This window comes from Cavia porcellus, unplaced genomic scaffold (assembly GCF_034190915.1).
Source record: "Cavia porcellus strain 051 isolate PalLab524CR breed Dunkin Hartley unplaced genomic scaffold, mCavPor4.1 scaffold_10, whole genome shotgun sequence".
Classification (NCBI taxonomy): domain Eukaryota; kingdom Metazoa; phylum Chordata; class Mammalia; order Rodentia; family Caviidae; genus Cavia; species Cavia porcellus.
In genome coordinates, this window is record NW_026947493.1 from 9,336,128 (window position 1) to 9,356,876 (window position 20,749).

General features: G+C 32.0%; 1 protein-coding gene across 9 annotated transcripts in view; it reads right to left on the reverse strand.

The window, feature by feature from the left end:
* The window catches only part of Tbc1d5 (TBC1 domain family member 5), a 615,865-nt gene that overhangs the window by 220,344 nt on the left and 374,772 nt on the right, over positions 1-20,749 (reverse strand). For all 9 annotated transcript variants that reach the window (XM_063257823.1, XM_063257829.1, XM_063257828.1 and 6 more), the window contains 4 exons: positions 13,048-13,136; positions 10,699-10,749; positions 10,541-10,610; positions 9,064-9,236 (listed from right to left, as the gene is read on the reverse strand). In XM_063257823.1, coding sequence (XP_063113893.1) covers positions 9,064-9,236; positions 10,541-10,610; positions 10,699-10,749; positions 13,048-13,136 — 383 coding nt within the window. The remainder of the gene's footprint in view (positions 1-9,063; positions 9,237-10,540; positions 10,611-10,698; positions 10,750-13,047; positions 13,137-20,749) is intronic.

Here is a 20,749-nt window from a genome sequence, read left to right on the forward strand (position 1 = left end):
GTAATTTTTCAGAGTACTAAGTGACTCAAATGAATTACACACATTCTTATAACTCAGTTTTTGAGTGAGTATATATTTGTAGTACATGATTACATTCATTATGGTGAATTGGTAAGCTTACATAATACATCTTAATTCTTTTTATGTCCCCCCCCACCCCGCTCTTTCCTCCATCTCTTGGACCACTTCCTATTTGTAAAAGGTTTACCACCCACTTTTTATTTTCTTCTATTTTGCTCTTTACTTATACAATAGGTTTATCATATAAGAGGAATCATGCAATATTTAAGCTTTTTAACTTATAAATGGAATTTCTACTGTAAACCGTGTGATATTTAAGTTTCTATGTCTGATTTATTTCACTTAACATTATAGTCTCAAACGACATCCATTTTTCTACAAACAACTCAAATTTATCCTTCTTTATCAAAGAATAATTCACCACTGTGTGTAAATGCTACATATTTTTTATTAGTAGATATATATAGGCCACTTCCAAGATTTAACTACTATGAATTGTGCTCCTATAAATATGGATATGCATGTATTCTTGTAAGATCATTTCTTTAACTCTATTGGGAAGATACCAAGAATGGGTATATCTGGATTGAATGGAATTTGCATTTTTAGTTTTTTTGAGGAATCGCTATACTAATTTCCATAGTGATTATACTTACATTTCCACTATGTAGAATCCTTTCTTTTTCTCTGCAGCCTTGCCAGGATTAGTTATTACTTGAAGGTAGTCATTCTTTTTGGAATGAAATTTAATCTTGGAGTCTTTTTAAATTTTCATTTCTCTAGTGGCTAGAAAGATGTTTTATATTTCTTTATGTATTTATTGGCCATTGGTAACTCTTCTGAAAAGTGTCTATTCGAAATTGTCCATGTTTTCACTTTGTTTCTGACGAGTCTATAGTCTAGATATTAGTTCTCTGTCTAGAGAGCTGAGAAAAATATTTTTCCTATTCTGTATATTGTCTGTTAACTGTGTTGTTTCCTTTGTGATTCATTTTGATTTTAGTATATTATATAGTAAGAGATATGAGTCTAGATTCAACCTTGTGCATATTAATAGCCAGCATTCCCAGCACTATTTGTTAAACAGGCTGTTTTTCCTGTAGCATATTTTTTTGGTCCCTTGGTTGGAGATCAGATAGCTCAATGTGTCGGGATGTTTCTGCATCTTCTATTCTGTTGGACTGACTCATCTCATTTTTCTGTGTCAGTATCAGGCTATATGTAATCACTGTACCTTTGCAAATCCACCTGAAATCTGGAATTGTGATACGCCCTGCTTTGCTCTTATTTTTCAGAATTGCTTTTGCTATTCTGGGTAACTTCTAGTTCCATATGAATTTTAGGATTTTTAAAAATTTTGTAACAAATGCTGTTGGCATTTTAAATTTTTTGACATTTTAAATCTGTGTATCAGTTTTGGGAGCATGGACCATTTGACAATATTGGTTCTGCCTCTCTCTTTTTTTAATTTATTACTTTATTTGTTAATATTAAGAAGAAAAGGTAAAACAGATTTTCACAACAAAATAATGAAAATAACAATTGTTGATAAATTACACAACATTATCTTTAATCACTCAAGTACAAAATATGGGCATAAAAATTACTTCAATCAATATTAGCACAACCTTTCCTGTTCAGCGAACTAAGTGACACTAATGGTATAACTAACTTGCATTTTTTTTCTTTTCCCTTCTATCCTTTCTCTTTTCCCCTATCTTAGTTTCTTCTTTTTATTGAACAGTTTCCTTCCATTTCACAGTGACTATTGTATATTTTGAACCTTATGGCTTCACATATGTCACTGTGGTGTGATGGTTTTCAATCCTTCTGGGAAGATACACAGAAGGGGAATACCTGGGTTGAATGGGACCTCTAATCCTAATTTTTTGAGGAATCTCCACACTGATTTCCACAGTGTTTGTACTAGTCTACTCTCTAACCAACAGTTGTAAAGGGTTTCTTTTTCCCTATAGAACCAGGAGCATTTTTTATTGGTTGATATATTTTTTTAAAAAAAATTAAATGATTTTTTAATGAATAAGGGAGAGGATGAGATAAAAGGGGGCATAACAACATAAAAATACAGGTTACAGCATAACACTTTCAGCAACCTAGTGCTTCACCACCAAATTTCTGAGCTGTCTACAAAGACAGTTAAATCTTTGCCTTTTATTAGGTGAGCTAAACCATATATTTACAGTTCTAAAAATATTGTCTGATAGCTTTGTCATCTTTACATTTCCTTTGTAATTATTTTTGTTATTTTCTTATTAGTACCTCTTAAGTCTTATTTTAAGCAAGGTACTTTTCACTGAGCACATACAATGAGTGACAATGAACATTTATTGAATGTTTACAATGTGTCATGTATTGTGTTCCATTACACTTCACAATCTTACTGTGCATACAATTTCAGAAAAAAATTTATACAAAAACTTGATTAGAAATACCAATAATATATGATTTTTCACACATACTATTGAATCACATAAACTTTTGAATGTCCTTTCCACTTTATTCACTAGTGTTATGATTTGGATCTGAAATGTATACCCCAACCTCCCCCTACGCTGCTGCCAAGTCTCATGTGTTTTGAAGGTAAATGATTTGTGGAGTTGGTGTGCTCATAAGTAGATTTACCTATTGATGAATTCAGCAGTTGAATGTGCTTGAGGAGGTACGGTCTGGTTGGAGGTAGGTCATTGCAGGCATGACCTGGATATGTAGATTCTTATCCCCAGTTCCTTCTTTCTCTTTCTGTTCCTGGCTCCCATGGCTCAAGCACCTTTTCTGTAGCACATCCATGAGCCATGATGTTTCTGCTGTCGGAGACCTGACCACAGACTGAAACCATGAGCCAAATTAAATTCCCCCTCTTTTAAATTGTAGGTGTTGGGTACCATATCCAGTGATGCAAAAGTAATTAACACTAGGATGGAACAAATCCGAGATAAAAGTAATGTCTTAAATTTTCAGTGCTTTTCATATCATTTTTGACAATTGCATTCCGTTGTATACACTCACCATATCTAATGAGCTTTACTGATTTTCAGCAGTTGTTTTAGACACATTTTTTCCTGAATTACTTTTATTCACCTCTCAGTATTAAAACTAAATTTTTATCTGGAAAAGCATGGGTAAACTTATGAAGGTGTCACTTAGCACAACCTTCCCTAGTTGCTTTATGTCTATGATAATATATTGATTTCACCAGTAAGGATTCTGTTTTTTTGACATCATCAGTTAACTTTTTTGTAGATTAAATTTAAGATAAAGTAACGAACTTAAATACAGCTAAGGCTTGGATAGAGCCTGGGCAAAAAGATTTTAGCCTATGGCTATGGTATATTAGTTTACCGCACTTATATTGCTGGCACATTTTGTAAAAGATCCTGATTGTTTTTATTGCAGTTTTGACATGGCTATTAATTTTTTATTTTCCCAAATCAGATTAGCTCCTGATCACAATTATGAAGACCACTCTGATTCAGGACCTTCACCTGCCTGGGTCTCTGTCATTTATCTGATGGAATCTGACTAAAGTCCAATAAGACACATAGTACTTTCAGGTGATTTGGCTTCCTATTACAGTCCTACTCAAATTAGATATGTTAGCTTACGAGTTTAAAACCTAGTTCACCTTCTTGGTGGCTATTTGATCTAAATTTGCCTTTGTTAAAGCCTTCATTTCCTAACCACCAAAATGGGTATACAGTCTGTTGCAAGTATAACTAAGATTATATTTAATGTACAACAAAGGGAAAGTGTCTCAGTCACTAATTGTGTTTAGGAATTCTCTTAAGAATTATGATTTGTGGTGTTTGAAGGGGAAGTACTGAAGACTGAACTCAGCTGCCTTCACTTGGAGCTATATTCTCAGCTGTTTTTATTCTTGAGACAAGGTCACTAAGTTGCCCAGTCTGAGCATGAATGTGTGATCCTCCTGCCTCAGCCTCCCAGAAGGCAACAAAACTCCACCTGGGATGTATAACTTTGAATTATACTGATTCCAGATGAGGGAGACTTGATTTTTAACTATGTTTGTATTTCAAGTATAGGTTAAGAAACTTAGTACTTGCATAAATTATACTGAAAAACGTACTAAGATTGGTATTGTGAGACAGACATTTTGAAATTGTATTGAAAGATTAACAAATTTATCAATAACCAAGATCTCCCCAAAATAAATTACAATAAACTACACATCAAAAGAACTGCTATTCCAGAAAACCAGAAATAGACATGGATGGTATATAATAAGAATTTGGGGAATATGGAATTTATCCATGAGTAATGAGAAGAGCTTATTATTTTAGAATATCAATGCTCAAGTGTGCTATAAAAGGTTTTCCTCAAAAGTGATATCAACTGCATATCCCACAGATGCTGATTATGTACAGTACTGTTTATATCAAAGTGTAAAATGTAATCAAAAGTTTACAGATCCAATATACTTAAAGATAACAATACAAGGGCTATTCATACCTAGAAAAAATTAACTTAAACTTTGATTCTTGATCCCATTACAAAAGCATACAATAAAAGCATTAAGTGAAGTACCACTGACTATATGAACTGGCTATAATTAAGTCCTTTGGCCTCACAACATGCAATCTACAACATGCACAGTCTAATTCAAGCACTATAACATGTTTTTACACAAACATAACCCTCAACCAATTAAATTATATGAACTACCTCTACTACAAATAAAAACACTACAAAAGCAACTCTTAATAATTAACTTACAGAACTAAAAATAATGTAACTAATAATGTAAGTAAATGTTTTACTTTGTAAATTAGTATCCACTGATAGGGTCTTAGAGAATTTAATTTACAAGTCCAACATCAATTAATAATTGGCAAACAAAAGACAATGCAAGATGGAATTAAAGCAAGAGAAAATTTCATTCTAAGTGCATTTCAGAAAGTTAATAAAAAACATGGTATGAATCATTTTTAAGATTTTTTAGTGTAACTTGGTAAGCATTTATTTGCACATTAATATTATTTGCCTAAAATAATAAGCTGATTTAACAAAAATCATATTAAAATTATCCACAAGACAATGCATTTAAATATAGCATTAATAAGCCAGATATTACATAATATTTGGTATTTGAGCACTTCTTCAAAATAGGTATCATCAATTTATCTAGAATTAAGCTGATTTGGAATGACATTAAGTAATATTGTACAATTAATATTTTTACATTAATCATTAATTTTAATTTCGTTAGGTAAATGTCCTGGCTTAATATAACAAGCATGCTTATACAAGGTATATCTACCCATCTCTGAACATTTCACAATTCATATTCTTTTCTCACTTTTTTTTTTTTTTAAAGACATGGTTTCAGCATGTCTTGAACTTACTACATAGTTCAGGTTGGCCTCAAACTACGAGTGATCCTCCCCCCCCCCATTGAACAGTACAATTACAAGGGTGTGTCACCTTGCTCAGCTTCAAAGTATATTTACTTTTTAAAAATTTTTATTTAAAGAGAAAAAAAGCAAAACAGAAAAAAGGATAACAACAATACAGAATTCTACCCCCCAAATAAACACTAAGAAATCACTAGTTGATAAATTACACTGTCATCTTAGAAATAGTTGTTCAAGTTACAAAATTAAAGCATACAAAGTGGCATTCAAACAGTGAGACTGTAAAGTTTTTCTCAACGATCCAACAAAAACTTAGTAATATGGTCATCTATGTTACACACTTAAAACATGCATGCAGTTATATCCTTTAGAGCAATTCAAAATATATACTCTTACAAAACTAGTTTTTAAAAAATGGAGCAGTTGCTAAGGTGTTTTTTTTTTTTTTTTTTTTTTTTTGTCTTTTTCCTTTTTATCGGTACTGGGGATCGAACTCACGACTGCCTGCTTGCAAGGCAGACACTTATGCCGCTGAGCTAAATCTCCAGGCCCCAGTTGATAAGTTTTTTCTTAACCATTATAACCATATCGGAAAGCAGACTAAAATAATTTTAAATATATCATGTAATCACTAAAGATTGGAAAAAATTATAAACCTACATTGAGTACAAGGTGTAATTTAGTCTTGCTAAACCCTCTCCCTCCAACACAAACATATGTATGACATACTCCTTATTCTATAAAAGTTTTAGTATTAATTATAATTTGTCATTGGTTCATTATTGATACTTCTACCAAATTATTTTAAAATTTTATTGAAACATTTACCTCATAGGAAAAGATTAACTTTGTTTGAAAATCAAAATACTATAAAAGGGCTGCAATGCACAAGGATATTTTAGATGATGCAAATATAAGTTGTGATGTCCTTCTTATTAAAGTCATTTTTATTAATTGAAATTATTAAATGTACTTCCCTTGATGTAATTTACTCAAGCCACAAATGACATGTTTAAGCATTAACTTTAAATGTAAAACTTAACTTTTTCTCAACAGGAATAGATGGGAACATCAGAAATACTTATATTAATAACACTTGTATGCTATGGAACAATGTGTCAATTCATTTTTATGAAATGCAAACCTATAATATTTACTAAGTTAAAGGATATAAAATCATTGTGCAATATGAACACTTCTAAAAGTTTAACCTTAACTTCTGTAGTATTTCCTTAAAAAGCACCGGCCTAAAGAGATTATGTTTCCAGGTAAGTAAAAGCCAATATGCTTTATTATTTTTTATTAGCATATATTTGCAGTACATAGTGATTACATTCATTATGGGAGGTTGGCACATGTATGTAACATGTCTCAATTCTTTTTTGCCACCCTCCTCAATGTCTTAGTTCTCTTCCTTTTTGCAAAAGTTCTTACTCTCAAGAAACACAGAAAGCGAAAGAGAGATCCGCAAGGATTCATAAAGCATATAATACTCACCTAGCCATGATATCTGAATTAATAAACTGTAAAGACATACAATGACAATAACACACTTCCAAACATACACCAAATTCTTTCTAATTTAATTTTCTATGATTTTAAATCTCCTTTTCATAGTTAAAAAAGGCTCAAAGGGGTACAGGCAAGTTAAAACTCATGCTTCTATAGCTTTATTTTTATTTCTGAATTTCTACTAGCCAATAATACAAGACAGATGAGTTGCACAGCTTAGAGTAGCACACAAAGAAATAAGATTATTCAAGCATGTTGGTCTTTCTTGTTCCTTGTAAATAGCAATAATAAAACCATGGAATAAGTGAAATGTGTAAAGTCCTTGCACCATAAAGTGTATTATAGGCCAAACTGAAACAATGATTTATCTCATCTTCAAAAATAACAGAATATATATATAGATAGATCCTATACAAAAACAAAAGGCTGATGGGGAAGCCATGGCTACCGCATTCACTGACAGCGCTGCTGATAGGACTGAAAGAATTTAGAATAACTATGTTATAAATCTTGGAATCTTACTGGAAAGTATGAGGATATCACAGAAGCTCTATGAATTGTTATGAGCAACAGAAATTGAAAAGAAGTGAATGCTTAAGAAGATGACTAGGAAAATTGGTGATAAATTATTGTCCTCAAGCCTAGCCATCACTATTGTTATTTTACGCGCTAATTCTATCAAGGCAGCAAAAAGTTAGAAACTGGTTCAAAGGAAAGACAAACATGTTGAACATCAATTCTTAACATTAGCAAATAGTATTCTGAAGGTGTTAAAAGGCTTTTTTAATATTTGAATGAATCAATTCTTTGAGTGCACAGAAGCAAAATATACAGAATTTAACCAATGACCTTGTCATTATTTTTGAAAACAAATTTTATATCTATACCCGCACATGTTTTAATTAGACTAATATGTTCAAATAGTAATTCAATAATATCCCATAGTGCTGCCCAGTGCCCACATCACACAAAACTTTTTCATTGCTACCAAGAAAAGTGAGACTGTGTTCAATAATGCTGTCAAGGTTAAACCACAGAAACAAACACAAGCAACATTAGAGTAGTAAAGCTGACATCTTCAGTCATAGTTCAGGGCTTCAAGGGAAGAAAAGTACCTAAGATTTATTATTAGCAAATGATTGTGTATATCATGACATGTAAATAAAACATTCATTAACTTTTTTCTCTGGCATAATAAAAGAACCATAATCTAGTCTTAAACTTAGACTCATTCAAGACACCTTGCAATTCAAACAACAAATTCATTTTATTGAACATCTACTTTGGACATCAATAATATCTTAATACTCCATAAAACTGAAAATAAAACTTTGCAAAAATATCTACTAAGAAGCTACTTAACACTTCATATAAATTAATATTCTATTATTTAAATCTAATAGACTCTGTAGCATTACATAGCAAATTCAAATTATTAAAATAACTTTTAAAAACTTGTCTATATACCTTATAAGCTACTAAAAAATACAAATACACATGCACACACATGCACATTTTAGGAATCATTGGCTTCCTATTCTGTTGCTGTATAGCATGTTACAGAAGTTATATAGCAGAAGAAAATAAATATATTCACTGAGAGGGACAACTGTTACTGACAAATATCTGCCTCTGAAAGTTGAGGAAAAGAATGACTATATGAAAAAAAAGAATACAGAGGCTCCTTATGAAACTGTACAAGTTGGGGAATGGCTCTATGTATATGAGACTTACAAAAGCCTATACTTTTTGAAATGACTGATTAAATGATCTGCTGCTATCTTGAAATTATTATTTTTTTCAAAAGGGGACCTACATTTTTCTTTTGCACTGGATAATGCAGAAAATTACAAAACAAATTTTGCCTGGGTTTGAATTATGACTTCACTATTTTATTGTGTAAAGTTAGCTTTTTGCCTTAACTTTTTCATCTATAATGAAGGGATAACTCTCAGCTGATACAGTTGGTGGGAGTAAGAAATACCATTTATGAAATAATGGACACAGAGCCAGACATATAGGACTAAAAAGAGATATGAAATAAAATGGAGATGCAATACTCATTATTACTTCTAGAGATCTGAAGCATAAAATAACCATCAAACATAGATACAGTTAGAACTGAAACTGTAATACTTACAACCCATATATCTGTGGTGCAATTTCTAGCCTGTTTAAGTGCATATAGAGCTCAATATCATGCTTCTTCAGTAGATGATCCTGGATCTGGTTCACTTTAGTAACAATAGCAATTGTTGGCCCTAAGTCCTGTGGTCTGGCAAAGGGGATAGGAGTCATCAGAGTTTCTTTCCCCTATAAAGAGGAAAAATGCATTATTTCAGTATGTATGTGGATATTGCTATTAAATGGAGTTTTAGAAACAATTAAAAAAATTTGTTATTTTATAACAAATGCTTAGAATGCGTGATCTTATACTGATACACAGATGACTGCATTCATAAATGAATGATCAGGAAATTCTTTCTAAAATATTTTCTCTTGTACTACCTTGAGTATGTTCTGAATTTTGGCTAGATGTGGTGTGGATGGCCAACACAAAAAATCCATAACTGGCTTATCTGATGGGTCATGGTAAATAAATGGAAAACTTTGAAGAAAATGTATTTGCTTTTGCATAAAATATAACATGAAAAACAGCAAATGAAATCTGTTTCATTTGGAGTTTTGAGAACTGTATTTTTATTATTATTATTATTATTATTATTATTATTATTATTTTTGGTACTGGAAATTGAACTCACAACTTTGCTCTTGCCAGGCAGGCACTTATGCTGCTGAGCTAAATCCCCAGTCCTGAAAACTATATTTTAAAAAGCCAAGAAATTAATATTACAAAAATGTGTTTTCTAATTATCATTCTGTCCATTTAAATTGCTGAGTAAAATGATTTTAAACTCTCCAGACTAAAAATATAGCTGACTTACAAGTTAAAATCTGTTTTGGGCTCCATCTACAACTTCCTTTCTGGTCATCTATATCTACTCTTAAGAGATATATCATTAACTTCTACAATGTTTTCGCAAGAAATTTCAGTTTTCATGTACTCCCTCAAGTCTGAATACTTGCCCTACGCCTATAATATCCCTCCTTCCTAATGTTCAGTCCTCGATTTCTACCTCTTAATATTACCATTACTTTTTGTGATTTTTGGTCTAGCATGAATTTGTAGATTATATACATAGACATTCTTTCTGATGCTCTTGCATATAGCATTGGTATTTATTTTATTCTCTGTATGTTATCATTAGTGATTTCAACCATACACAGTGTACTTAAGTATACACACACACACACATACACATCTACACACTAGGATAGTAAAGTATATAAAATTTTATAACTATGCAACAATACTTCATGAATCATGTAAACTTCAAAGGAAGTTCCTAGTCATATGAAATCTTTATATTGTCTTTGTACTCAGCCATTAAGCAATATATTCTAGCACCTTAGCTTCCTTGTAATTCTATTACTATTTTCATAATGATAGTTGAATATATTAAAATAAAATGACTATATATTATTGTGTTGCTTACTAAAATCACTTGCTCAGTCAAATACTATATACTGAGAAAAATCTGTACTCTAAGATTTACCTTTTGACTGTCATGTTCAAAAGTAGAAAACCAAGGTTCAGCAGTTTCCATAAGTTGTGAGAACATTGCACTAAAAAGTAGAAAAATAAATAATGTTACATTTAATCTTCATGAAAGCATGATCATATAAAAAGAAAAATATAATAGCTTTTACTTACTAGGCATCATGTTCCAGATATTCAGGGTTCAAGAGAGTTTTCATTTCCTCACTTTGAAAAAGCAACACAAGCAATCAAAATGGGTTAATCTTTTAACAATTAAAGATGCATAGTTTCCCTTACTTTATCTTAATAAGAAAATTCTCATATAATGTGCAAATGAAAAAAATTAGCCTTTGAAATAAAAATAGCTACTCCATTAACAAATGAAATTTATTCTTTTTATAAAGATCAAAAATAAACCAGCTACCTTGTCTGTGCCACAATAAAGTAACTAATTATTCCAAATAACAAATCCAGAATGTGAAATATTTTCCTTGACTATGTTTGATCTAAAATAACTTATTATTCCACAATCTATCACCTGTAATACAAAAGTATTACTGTAGACATACACACACACACACACACATATAGTTACTAGTGGATTATGTAATAACAAAACATTAATTTCTTTTAATGCTTTTATTTTTACTTTATCTTCACTTAGTAAGTGATAGAATCTTTAAGAAATCTACTTTCATGTTGGTTTTACGTTATAATGGATGGAAATAGCTGAAGAAGCATGTCCTGATCATTTTAAAACTATGTTTAATCATCTATACTTTCCTGCATAGTATATTCTGCATGCAACTGTCTTCAAAAATAAATCAAAATCATGCACAAAATCATGATCCAACACTAACTTCATCCTTGTTATTTAGAATAACTAAGTGATAGCAATTTCAGTGCAGTTACCCTTATCAGAATTCAATGAAGTCCAAAAAGATGACAAAACTTAAAACTTTAGCACAGGCCCATCTACACACTTAGCAAAAAGTCAGTGTCATATTAAAAAGATTATACAGCTAGACATGTGAGATACTGTCAGTAGTTTGTTTTCTGCATATAGGTGGATAAGCCTGTGGAACACTGAACAAAGAAAATGGCTCACAATCCTGCAGTTCTCCAATCACAAAACTGTTTCTTGGTTACTTCTCTGGCCAATCGGATAGTTTCTTCTTAGTTAGAAAATGAAATTCAAAAATTACCTGGGTTAAATCCAGTTATACAGTCATTTTCAGGAAAGCATAACTGCATTTATTTGAAAAACAAGAGAACCAAACCGCACGGGAAACACTTCAAGAATCAGTAATCAGGATTTCATCTTATTAAAAAGTTTTTGTACCTCAAAATAAATCACCAAGAGTAAAAAGAAAACCCACAAAATGAAAAAATCTTTTAGCCAACTGTCCCTCAGACACAGGACTTCTATGTAGAACATAAAAGAATTAAAAGAAAATTAGACCCCTCAAAATCAAAGACCTAATCCAAAAACGGGCATCAGAGATAAATGTACACTTTCAGACGATGAAGTACAAATGGCAAATAAATGGCATATAAAAATATGTTCAACATCACTGGTCATTTGAGAAATGCAGACTAAAACAACACAGATTCCATCTCACTCCAGAAAGAATGGCTATCATAAAAAAATCATCCAATAGCAAATGCTGGCAAGGCTGTGGGGAAAAGGAACCCTTCTCCACTGTTTGTGGGAATGCAGACTGGTGTAACCACTGGGCAAATTAGTGTGGAGACTCCACAAAAAGCTAAGATTACATGTGCCCATTCAATCCAGCTATTCCTCTTCTGGGTATTTTCTTAGAAGAACTGAAAACATTCATAGCACAGTGGTATATGTGCATCCATGTTTATAACAGCACAATTTGTAATAGCTAAATCTTGGAAACAGCCCAAATGCGCATCATCTGAGGAATGGATAAAAAGATGTGGTATTTTTATACAATGGAGTACTGCTCATCTATAAATACAGATAAACTCAAGGCTTTATAGGTAAAGGGGTGAAACTAGAGACCATACTTGTAAGTGAAATAAATCAGACTTGCAGGTGGAAAGAAAAAAAAACCATTTTATTTATAGACTAAAGTTCTTTGTAATACTCTTTTATTAATGAACTAAGCTGAATCAAAGCTGGTTGGGAGACATTATTTCATAAAGTTCTCAATTCTGCTTATAATTGAGAAGTGAGAGACTAAAGGCTAGTGTACAGTATATAAATATTATTAATCATTAGCACTTTTGATATTACAGCAAACATTTCCTTTTCTTGATCTATTATATGTCCATCTTTATTTGAAACAGACCTAAGAATTTCAAATATGATATCAAATTTGTCCTACAACTAAACTGGTACTAGAACTATTAACTGGAATTAACAAATAGCCACATGAAACAAAACCAAATTTTCAGAACTTTTAAAATACCATCAATTTAAAAACTTTGAGGTTGAAAAAAACCCTAGCACATTTAGGACTAAAAAAATAGATGAAACTCATAAATACTTGCCTGGGCTGTGCAGACTCACTGGCATGTAGAAAAGCTTGATGGTCACAGTGAAGGATAAAGACTATAGGTGCTAATAGCTCATGCATTCCCTGAAACACAACAACACGAGAAATGAATAGGAAAAATACTGAGAATCCACTAATGGACAATATAGGTTAAGTTCAATCCTTTTTTTCAGGTGGATTCCTGCCACCAAGATTCCATATTACACACTGAACCATAAAAATAAGATTTTTATCTTTTAGAATTTGATTCCAATCCAACCATGGCACATATTCTTTTTTGAAACATGGAGAGAAGCTCTTTTTTAAATGACATGACAAACAATAAATTGGCATTGCAGACAACCTTACACCTGTCAGTTGCTCAAGCTTTGTACTCATAAATATGAATCTTATTTATGTAAATTATAATTATGAACTACAGTATAAGATCTGCACTAAAGAAGGGCAACTAAGAACTGTAAACCTTACGAATTACATCCAATGCTTTCATTACGTAATGGCTCCAAATTAGGATGTCTATAGATTCAGAAAGAGTTAAAGCCACCTAGCTAGGAATGCTGTATAATAAAAGAAATAATTTTTAGCAGACAGTGATAAAAACAAAGTTTTGCAAATGAAATTTTCAACATGTTTAATCATAAAACTCATTTTCCTGCCTCCTTCAATTATAAATTCTAATTTATTTAAAGAGCATATCAATAAAATGCTTTCCCTTATATTGGGGTTCAAATGTGGAATACACAATTAGGCACAGAAACAAAAAGTATAAATGTTAGTTAATACACAATCTTTAAAAATTTCTTCAAAAATTCTATTATTAACTCATTTTGTGGGGACATGAGATCTTATACAACAGTGAACAGTGTTGTAAATTTAGATTTTTCTCCTTTAAACATAAAATACCGTATTGTAGCAAGTAAACATAGATTATATTTTTTGCTACCTCTTGATGTGAGCAAATTACTGCTTTCCTTTTACTTAGTAACTACAGATGCTCTTTCATAAAAAGAGAAGAGAAAAAAATCACACTCTGAACAAATATAAAAATAAATACGGGAGCAAAGAGGAAAGAACTTTTGCAGGTATAATTTGAGAAGGCTTCCTGCAATAGAAGGACAAACTCCATAATGCTTTATGAAATCTAGTAGTACTATGTCAGTCTTAGCCACTTGACAGCACAAAGATAATATGAAATTAAAATTTATCAAGCTTCAGTTGTAAGTTATCTTAAAGTAGAATGACTTAATGGCATTTTTACAAAATAACATGATTCACTGACAATTTGCTTGTGATTTTCAATAAATTTACCATACCCACTTCAGATAACCATTTATTTATTTAACAATTCTTGAAAAGAATGTCCCTGACAAAATAGTAGACATCCAGAAAAGATGAAATCAACTGTGCTCTATTTTGAAAATTATCAAAAGTTTCTCTTCTTGGAAACAATCTCAAGTTATGCTTAAAAGGGAAACACCACAATTATAACAATCATGATAATAGCTACTTACTGTACAGAACTAGAAGAAAACAAAAACAAAGAATGAATCAAGGCAGAAAGGAAAGTAGGTAAAAAGCCAAAAGAGAAAAACTTCAAACTCTATGCTGAGGCAGGAAGTTCCTAAGTGACACGATGTTTACACCTTAGCAACATCCTGTCTCAAAACAAAATAAGCATGGTTGAGATGTAATTGGGAGGTAAAGTGCTTGCCCAGCATATGTGAAGCCTTGGGTTAAAAATTCCTAGGATTACAAAAACAAAAACAAGAAGAAAAAATGACTACCACCACCAATAACAACAGCAACAAAACTCTTAATAAAACATCTTTATGATAATTTTTTTGGCTGTTTCTGATGGTTTCCTTAGAATAAAGTCCTTTTACAGAACTTCTGGGGAAAGTACATTTGCTAGTCTGAGATGTGTACCATTAAGTTACCCACTAGAAAGAATTCACTCAATTGTAGAATATAAAATCACCATCTCGTACATCCTCATCTATATTCACAGTGGTCTTAACAAAAATCTTGTTAAATTCACAATCAAATTGTAATGAATTATACAAGTGTTACTGAGATTGAACTCAAAAATTTTATTGGAAATTTTTATTTAAAGGGTTGCCCATTTCGTCCAAATGTAGTATTTTCTTTTCTCTAATAATTTTCAATAGGTATTTATGAATTAGATGTATTAACACTTGGTCATTTTTGTTATAAGCATTTTACTCTATTATTTCTTTTAATTCTGATAAATCATTTTGAATACACTTGAATAACCAATGTAGGATCCCTTCTTTTCTTCTTCCTTCCTTCCTTCCTTCTGCTGTGAATAAAAATGATATTTCTTTTGTTAGTAGAATAATATATGTAGGGATAATTTCTTTTTCTTCAGTTAATTTTTCCGTTGCTTCATTTTAATTTTTATCATGAATAATATATGATTTTCCCAAAAACGCTTATTGAATAATCATCCAACTTCAATAAATGCAATCTATTCAACAAGTTGAATGGCCCATTTTTCTTCCAAGAATTCTGAAAGTGGTATAATACAAAGTGAATATTTAGCTCACAATTCTAAGATTTTATGTGTTCCAATGGCTTGTACATCCTTAAAAGAACTGTACAATTATAAAGACCTGACCTTAAAAATATTCATTCATTCATCCGTTCATTCATATTCTTTCTCCCTGTTTCATTCTTTCTCTATCTGTATATCTCCACCTCCACCTCCACCTCCATTAGTCTGACCACCAGGGCTTTCCACTAAGCTGCGCCCCATCTAATTTTTACTTTTGAGACAAGGTCTTGGTAAATTGCTCAGGCTGAGTTTGAACTTGCATTCCTCTTGCCTTGGCCTCCCAGAGTTCTTGGATTACAGACATGAACCACCATGCCCAGCAAGACTATGAATTGTGATAAAAATATGGCTAATATTTAATTCTTTACAAGTTATTACAGTATGAAACATTGCCAGTAATCCTTTTCAAAATGCTCTCCTTCATTCTGAATAGACGTATCTTGTTATTCTTGCCAGTTTTTGAAGTTGTTTGTGGAAGTCCCCTTTTGTGCCTTTAGCTGGAGTGTCATGGCTGCCTTGATGTCTTGAGTAGATTCCAAATGTTTACTTTTCATAGTCATCTTGATTTGGAGGAAGAGCCAGAAGTCATATAGTGTGAGATCTGTTGAATAAGGTGAGTGAGGACACACCATAATGTTTTCACAAGCCTGCCTTTAATTTGAATGATACTGGTCAGCAGCATTCAATAATTTTTCATCACTACTCATAATGAAACAGACTTCCAGACACTGATGCATGATAAAAATTGTGTGTAAAGTAAGAAAGAGTATTTTGAAGCAGATTAAGGACAATGTGCCTTTTATTATGATATTTTTCAAAATAAATGCATTCATAGTACAATTTGGTGACTGTTTATAGAAATTTTTAGGAACATAAATACTGGGTATGGTGACAGATACATACTATAGTCCCAGTATTTAGGAGTTTAGGAGAGGAAGACTGTTGATTTGAGGATATCCTGATCTACACAGGTGTGTTTAGAATATGTAGTGAGATGTTGGTCTCAAACCAAATAAAAAAAAATCAAAACTCAACAAAGAACACTGGATATGTGAATCTAAAAGTCTGTTAAACTGCAAAGTTCAGTTTGTTAGCTTATAGGTTTATTACTAAGTATTCTTTCTTTGCTGGTGGTGGTAATCTTTTGAGTTGATCTTTACCCCTGCTTTATAATTGCTTTAACAAGAAAGAATTCTTATTTAAGTGCATCCTTCTGCCTCCTTTAAATGTCCCCTTCCCTCTAGTTTCTGCAACACTACACTTTCTAGATGCTCCATTTATTCAAGTATCTTGAGTCATTTATTTATTGCAATTATTATTGGATACTTATATAAACTATGGACACAAAAATGAATGAGATGGACTGGTTCCAAACTTTTATGGAGGTTGTAGTCTAGAGAGGAGGATACACAATGATAAAATGAGAATACAAATAATTATTATAAATTTATAAACTATGATAAATAGTGCATGCATATATATATATATATATATATATATATATATATATATATATATAGTGTGTGTGTGTGTGTGTGATGCATACATGCATTTTTTCAACTCTCTGTATCCTTGGGTTCTGAATTGATGAATTTGACCATGGATCAACAATACTTGAAAAATAACTTAAAAAATGCATAACAAACATGTAAACTTTCTTGTCATTAGTCCTACATAATAAGGCTTAACAACTATCTAGCACTTATATTGTAGTAGGTAGTATTGTAGTATTGATGTATTTAAAGAATATAGGAAAATATACTTACATTATATGTAACCAATATGTAATTTTACATAAAAGAGTTGATAAAGTAGTATATTTGGATATACGCAGGGAGTCCTAGAACAGTTCCTCCAAAGATACTGAGGGACAATTGTTTATATGAACCAAAATCTTACTATTGGCCCAGCCGCAAAAAAGGATTTCATCGTACTATTGACTTATTCAGTGAACTACCATCACTTAATATACTGACACATTTAAAAAGTTGAAATATAATATAAAAAAGAACAATATATTGTATTTCAAATCAATAGAGGACATTTTTTGTTAATGTCCTAATAGAGGACATGAGTTTGTTAATACAAACTCAGTTTTGAGTTTTACTTACATGGGAACTTTCTTGATACTTTTCAGAGCCTAAAACAGGCTGAAAACTGTTTCTGCTCAAAATTCTAGACTAGTAAAACCTGATGAATGATTAATTACAATGATCTATAGTTGATTGGTAAAGTACTTGTCTAGCCTGTGTGTGGCTCTGACTCAGATACTCAGCACTGGAAAAAGTAAAAAATTACAACTAGGAACTACATAGATACTTTTAAAAGACAACAGATATTATCTAGAAAGTATATTCATAAGTTCAACAGGCTACAAATTTTATGAGACACAAATGTATACATTTTCAGTAAACTTCTTGGTTCCCAAAATATATATGTTGCTTCTGTCTACACTGTAGCATTTCTGCTTGCTGAAATCCTTCATCTGTGCTAGCCTGTTTGTAGTTACTACACTACAAACTCATGCCACTTGAAAATAAAGGTAACAAAGTTTTCTTCATCAACAGCCTGTAGGCTCACAAAATTGAACCTGCTCTTATCTGCCTATGCTCATTTAGCCCACCAAGAAGTCTTTATTAAAGCTGAGGCATCAGGCAGTCAAAGTTCATTAATACCATTTATATAATCTCTGCAGTTTCAATTAACTCAGCAAGACATTCTACTACATGATAACAGTCTCATTAATTCAATAAAATCCCATAACTATTAACAATATGGTCGATGTTAAACGGGGTGTCACCTACTACAAAATAATAGCTTTAACAGCTTGTGATGAAACTCAAGGTTTTGTCTCAGCCTTAATATGGTAAATAGTCCTTCTACAGCGAGGTATTGCTTCTTGGTAAAGATTATAGGATTTTAAACATAACAGGAATAATTAAGTCTTTTTCCATGAAATCCAGTAGTATGCTAATACCATTTTCTTATTCCATAATTGACAGGCTCTGTCTAAATTACCAATAATCTTATCTTCTGTATTTTTCATATAAAAATGTGGTGGTTCACATATATCAAAAATGGCACAGTGTGATGTTATTGTTTCCCTTGTCCCAGTAAAACTGTTTGTTAATATAAGACTTTCTTGATTTATTTTTTTCTTTTTCTAAAAAAAAAAAAAAAATAGGAAACAATGTTTAACTTGGGAAACTTAATACTGATTTAATTCCCTATCATTACAAATCTTTTACTGTAAGGAATTTTTCAAGTATTTGAAAGAAGAGTAAGAGACCTAAGGACAACAGCCAACACAATGACAAATATTCTGAGCTACTGAAATGATAAATGATGTGGAATTATTTACTCCCAGACTTCATACTATGTGAGTTAGTAACATTGCATAGTTCAAGCCATTTAGAAAGGTATCTTCTGTTACTTAGAGACTTTTTCTGCCTAATCTTTTTCATTTGCTTTCAGTCTTTTGATTTATATATGCCTTTCAGATAGTCTATTTTGTATGCAAGGACATTTTCCAACTTGAGATTATACAAGTATCTTCCTAAATCTTTTCCCACTATTTTTATCTTACATGGTTATATCATTAGTCCATCTGAAATTTACTCTCCAATAATGGTATAACCTTGTTCCTAGTTAGAAAATCAATCTTAGCAAGTAAACATCCTCATCCCTATTTTGTATTATTATATAATTGGACCTGTTTCTAGATTTTTTCCACCGATCCACAGGTCAGTTCTCTAACACTAACTGCATTATTTTGATCTCTAAAATTTCTTCTACATTTTCCCCTGATAATAGAGATCATGCCTAGGATGTTGTGCATACCAAGTATATATCCCAAAAGTGTAACAAAGAAAAAAAAAAAAACCTCAATTCCCAATCACAGAACTTCTATAGATAGAAGTTTTACAAAAATGTTGGAGAAGATGTGGAGAAAGGGAATTTTCACATGCTGCTGTTGGGCCTATAAATTAGTAAAGCTATTATGGGAAACTTATGGTAAATCCTCCAGAAAGTACAAATAGATCTATCATACAATGCGGCAATCCTAATTCTGATTATGCATCCAAAGTAAATCAACTCAGTATGTCCGAGAAACATCTGCAATCACGTTTGGTGTTACATATTCACAATAACCAAGAAATACAAACACTCTATGTGATCATCAACAATGAATACATAAAGAAAATGTAGTATATGTAGAAAATATTCAACCATAAAAATAGATGGAATTGGGAGTCACTGTGTTAAGCAAAATCAGTCTCAAGAAAATTATAAATATTTCAGCAGGAAAAAATAATTTTAGTATTTGGTAGGCACTAATTTATTTATTTATTGACTTAAGCAAGAATTGTTTCTTTTCTTCTTGTAAAAAAGAACATGGCAGCAGAGACAAGGAGCTAGAAATTGGCTTAGAGATGTTCTATATAGACAGTTGCTTGGGATATAGGCTAACTACTACCACGGTAGGGTAAGACAGAGAAAGGACTATAGGACTTTGACACCTTCTGCCCCTGACAAGAGCAGGCTAATTGGATGCACAGCTACAATTCAGAGACGGGGAGGAGAGGGCTAATGAGCCCCCATTCCAAATTTCCTGCATCAAGAGTGGGAAAAGGGAAAGGGCACAGCTGTGAAGTTACCAATGGACGTGTCCCATGAGTTGAAGAAAACCTACTCTCACTTCACTGCCTGTTCAACAGATACAGGTACTGCTAATAGGCTCAGCGGTACAAACAGCAGAACACTGTTAGGGAAGATGGGAAGAACAAAGAAGTCCCCTTTGAAGAATGGTTTAAAATCCACCTGATAAATTTTCATATTTAGAAAAATGTCTAGAATACATTTCAATCTACACAGTATTAGTATCCATTATGGCCTGGCAGTGAGTGGGGTCCTGCCTAAGAAGCACTCTCATCTCCTAGCTTGTGGGAGACCCATTGTTTTAACAAAAAGGGCAACAATGACCCCATGTCCCACTCTTCATCCCTTCAGCCTTAAGAATTTCATCATCTTATGAGGAAATGAAAAGAAGCTGCTACTGGCAGAGGAATCACCACATTTCTGCTTCACACACTCCAGGGATCATCTGTGGGAACTCTATAGG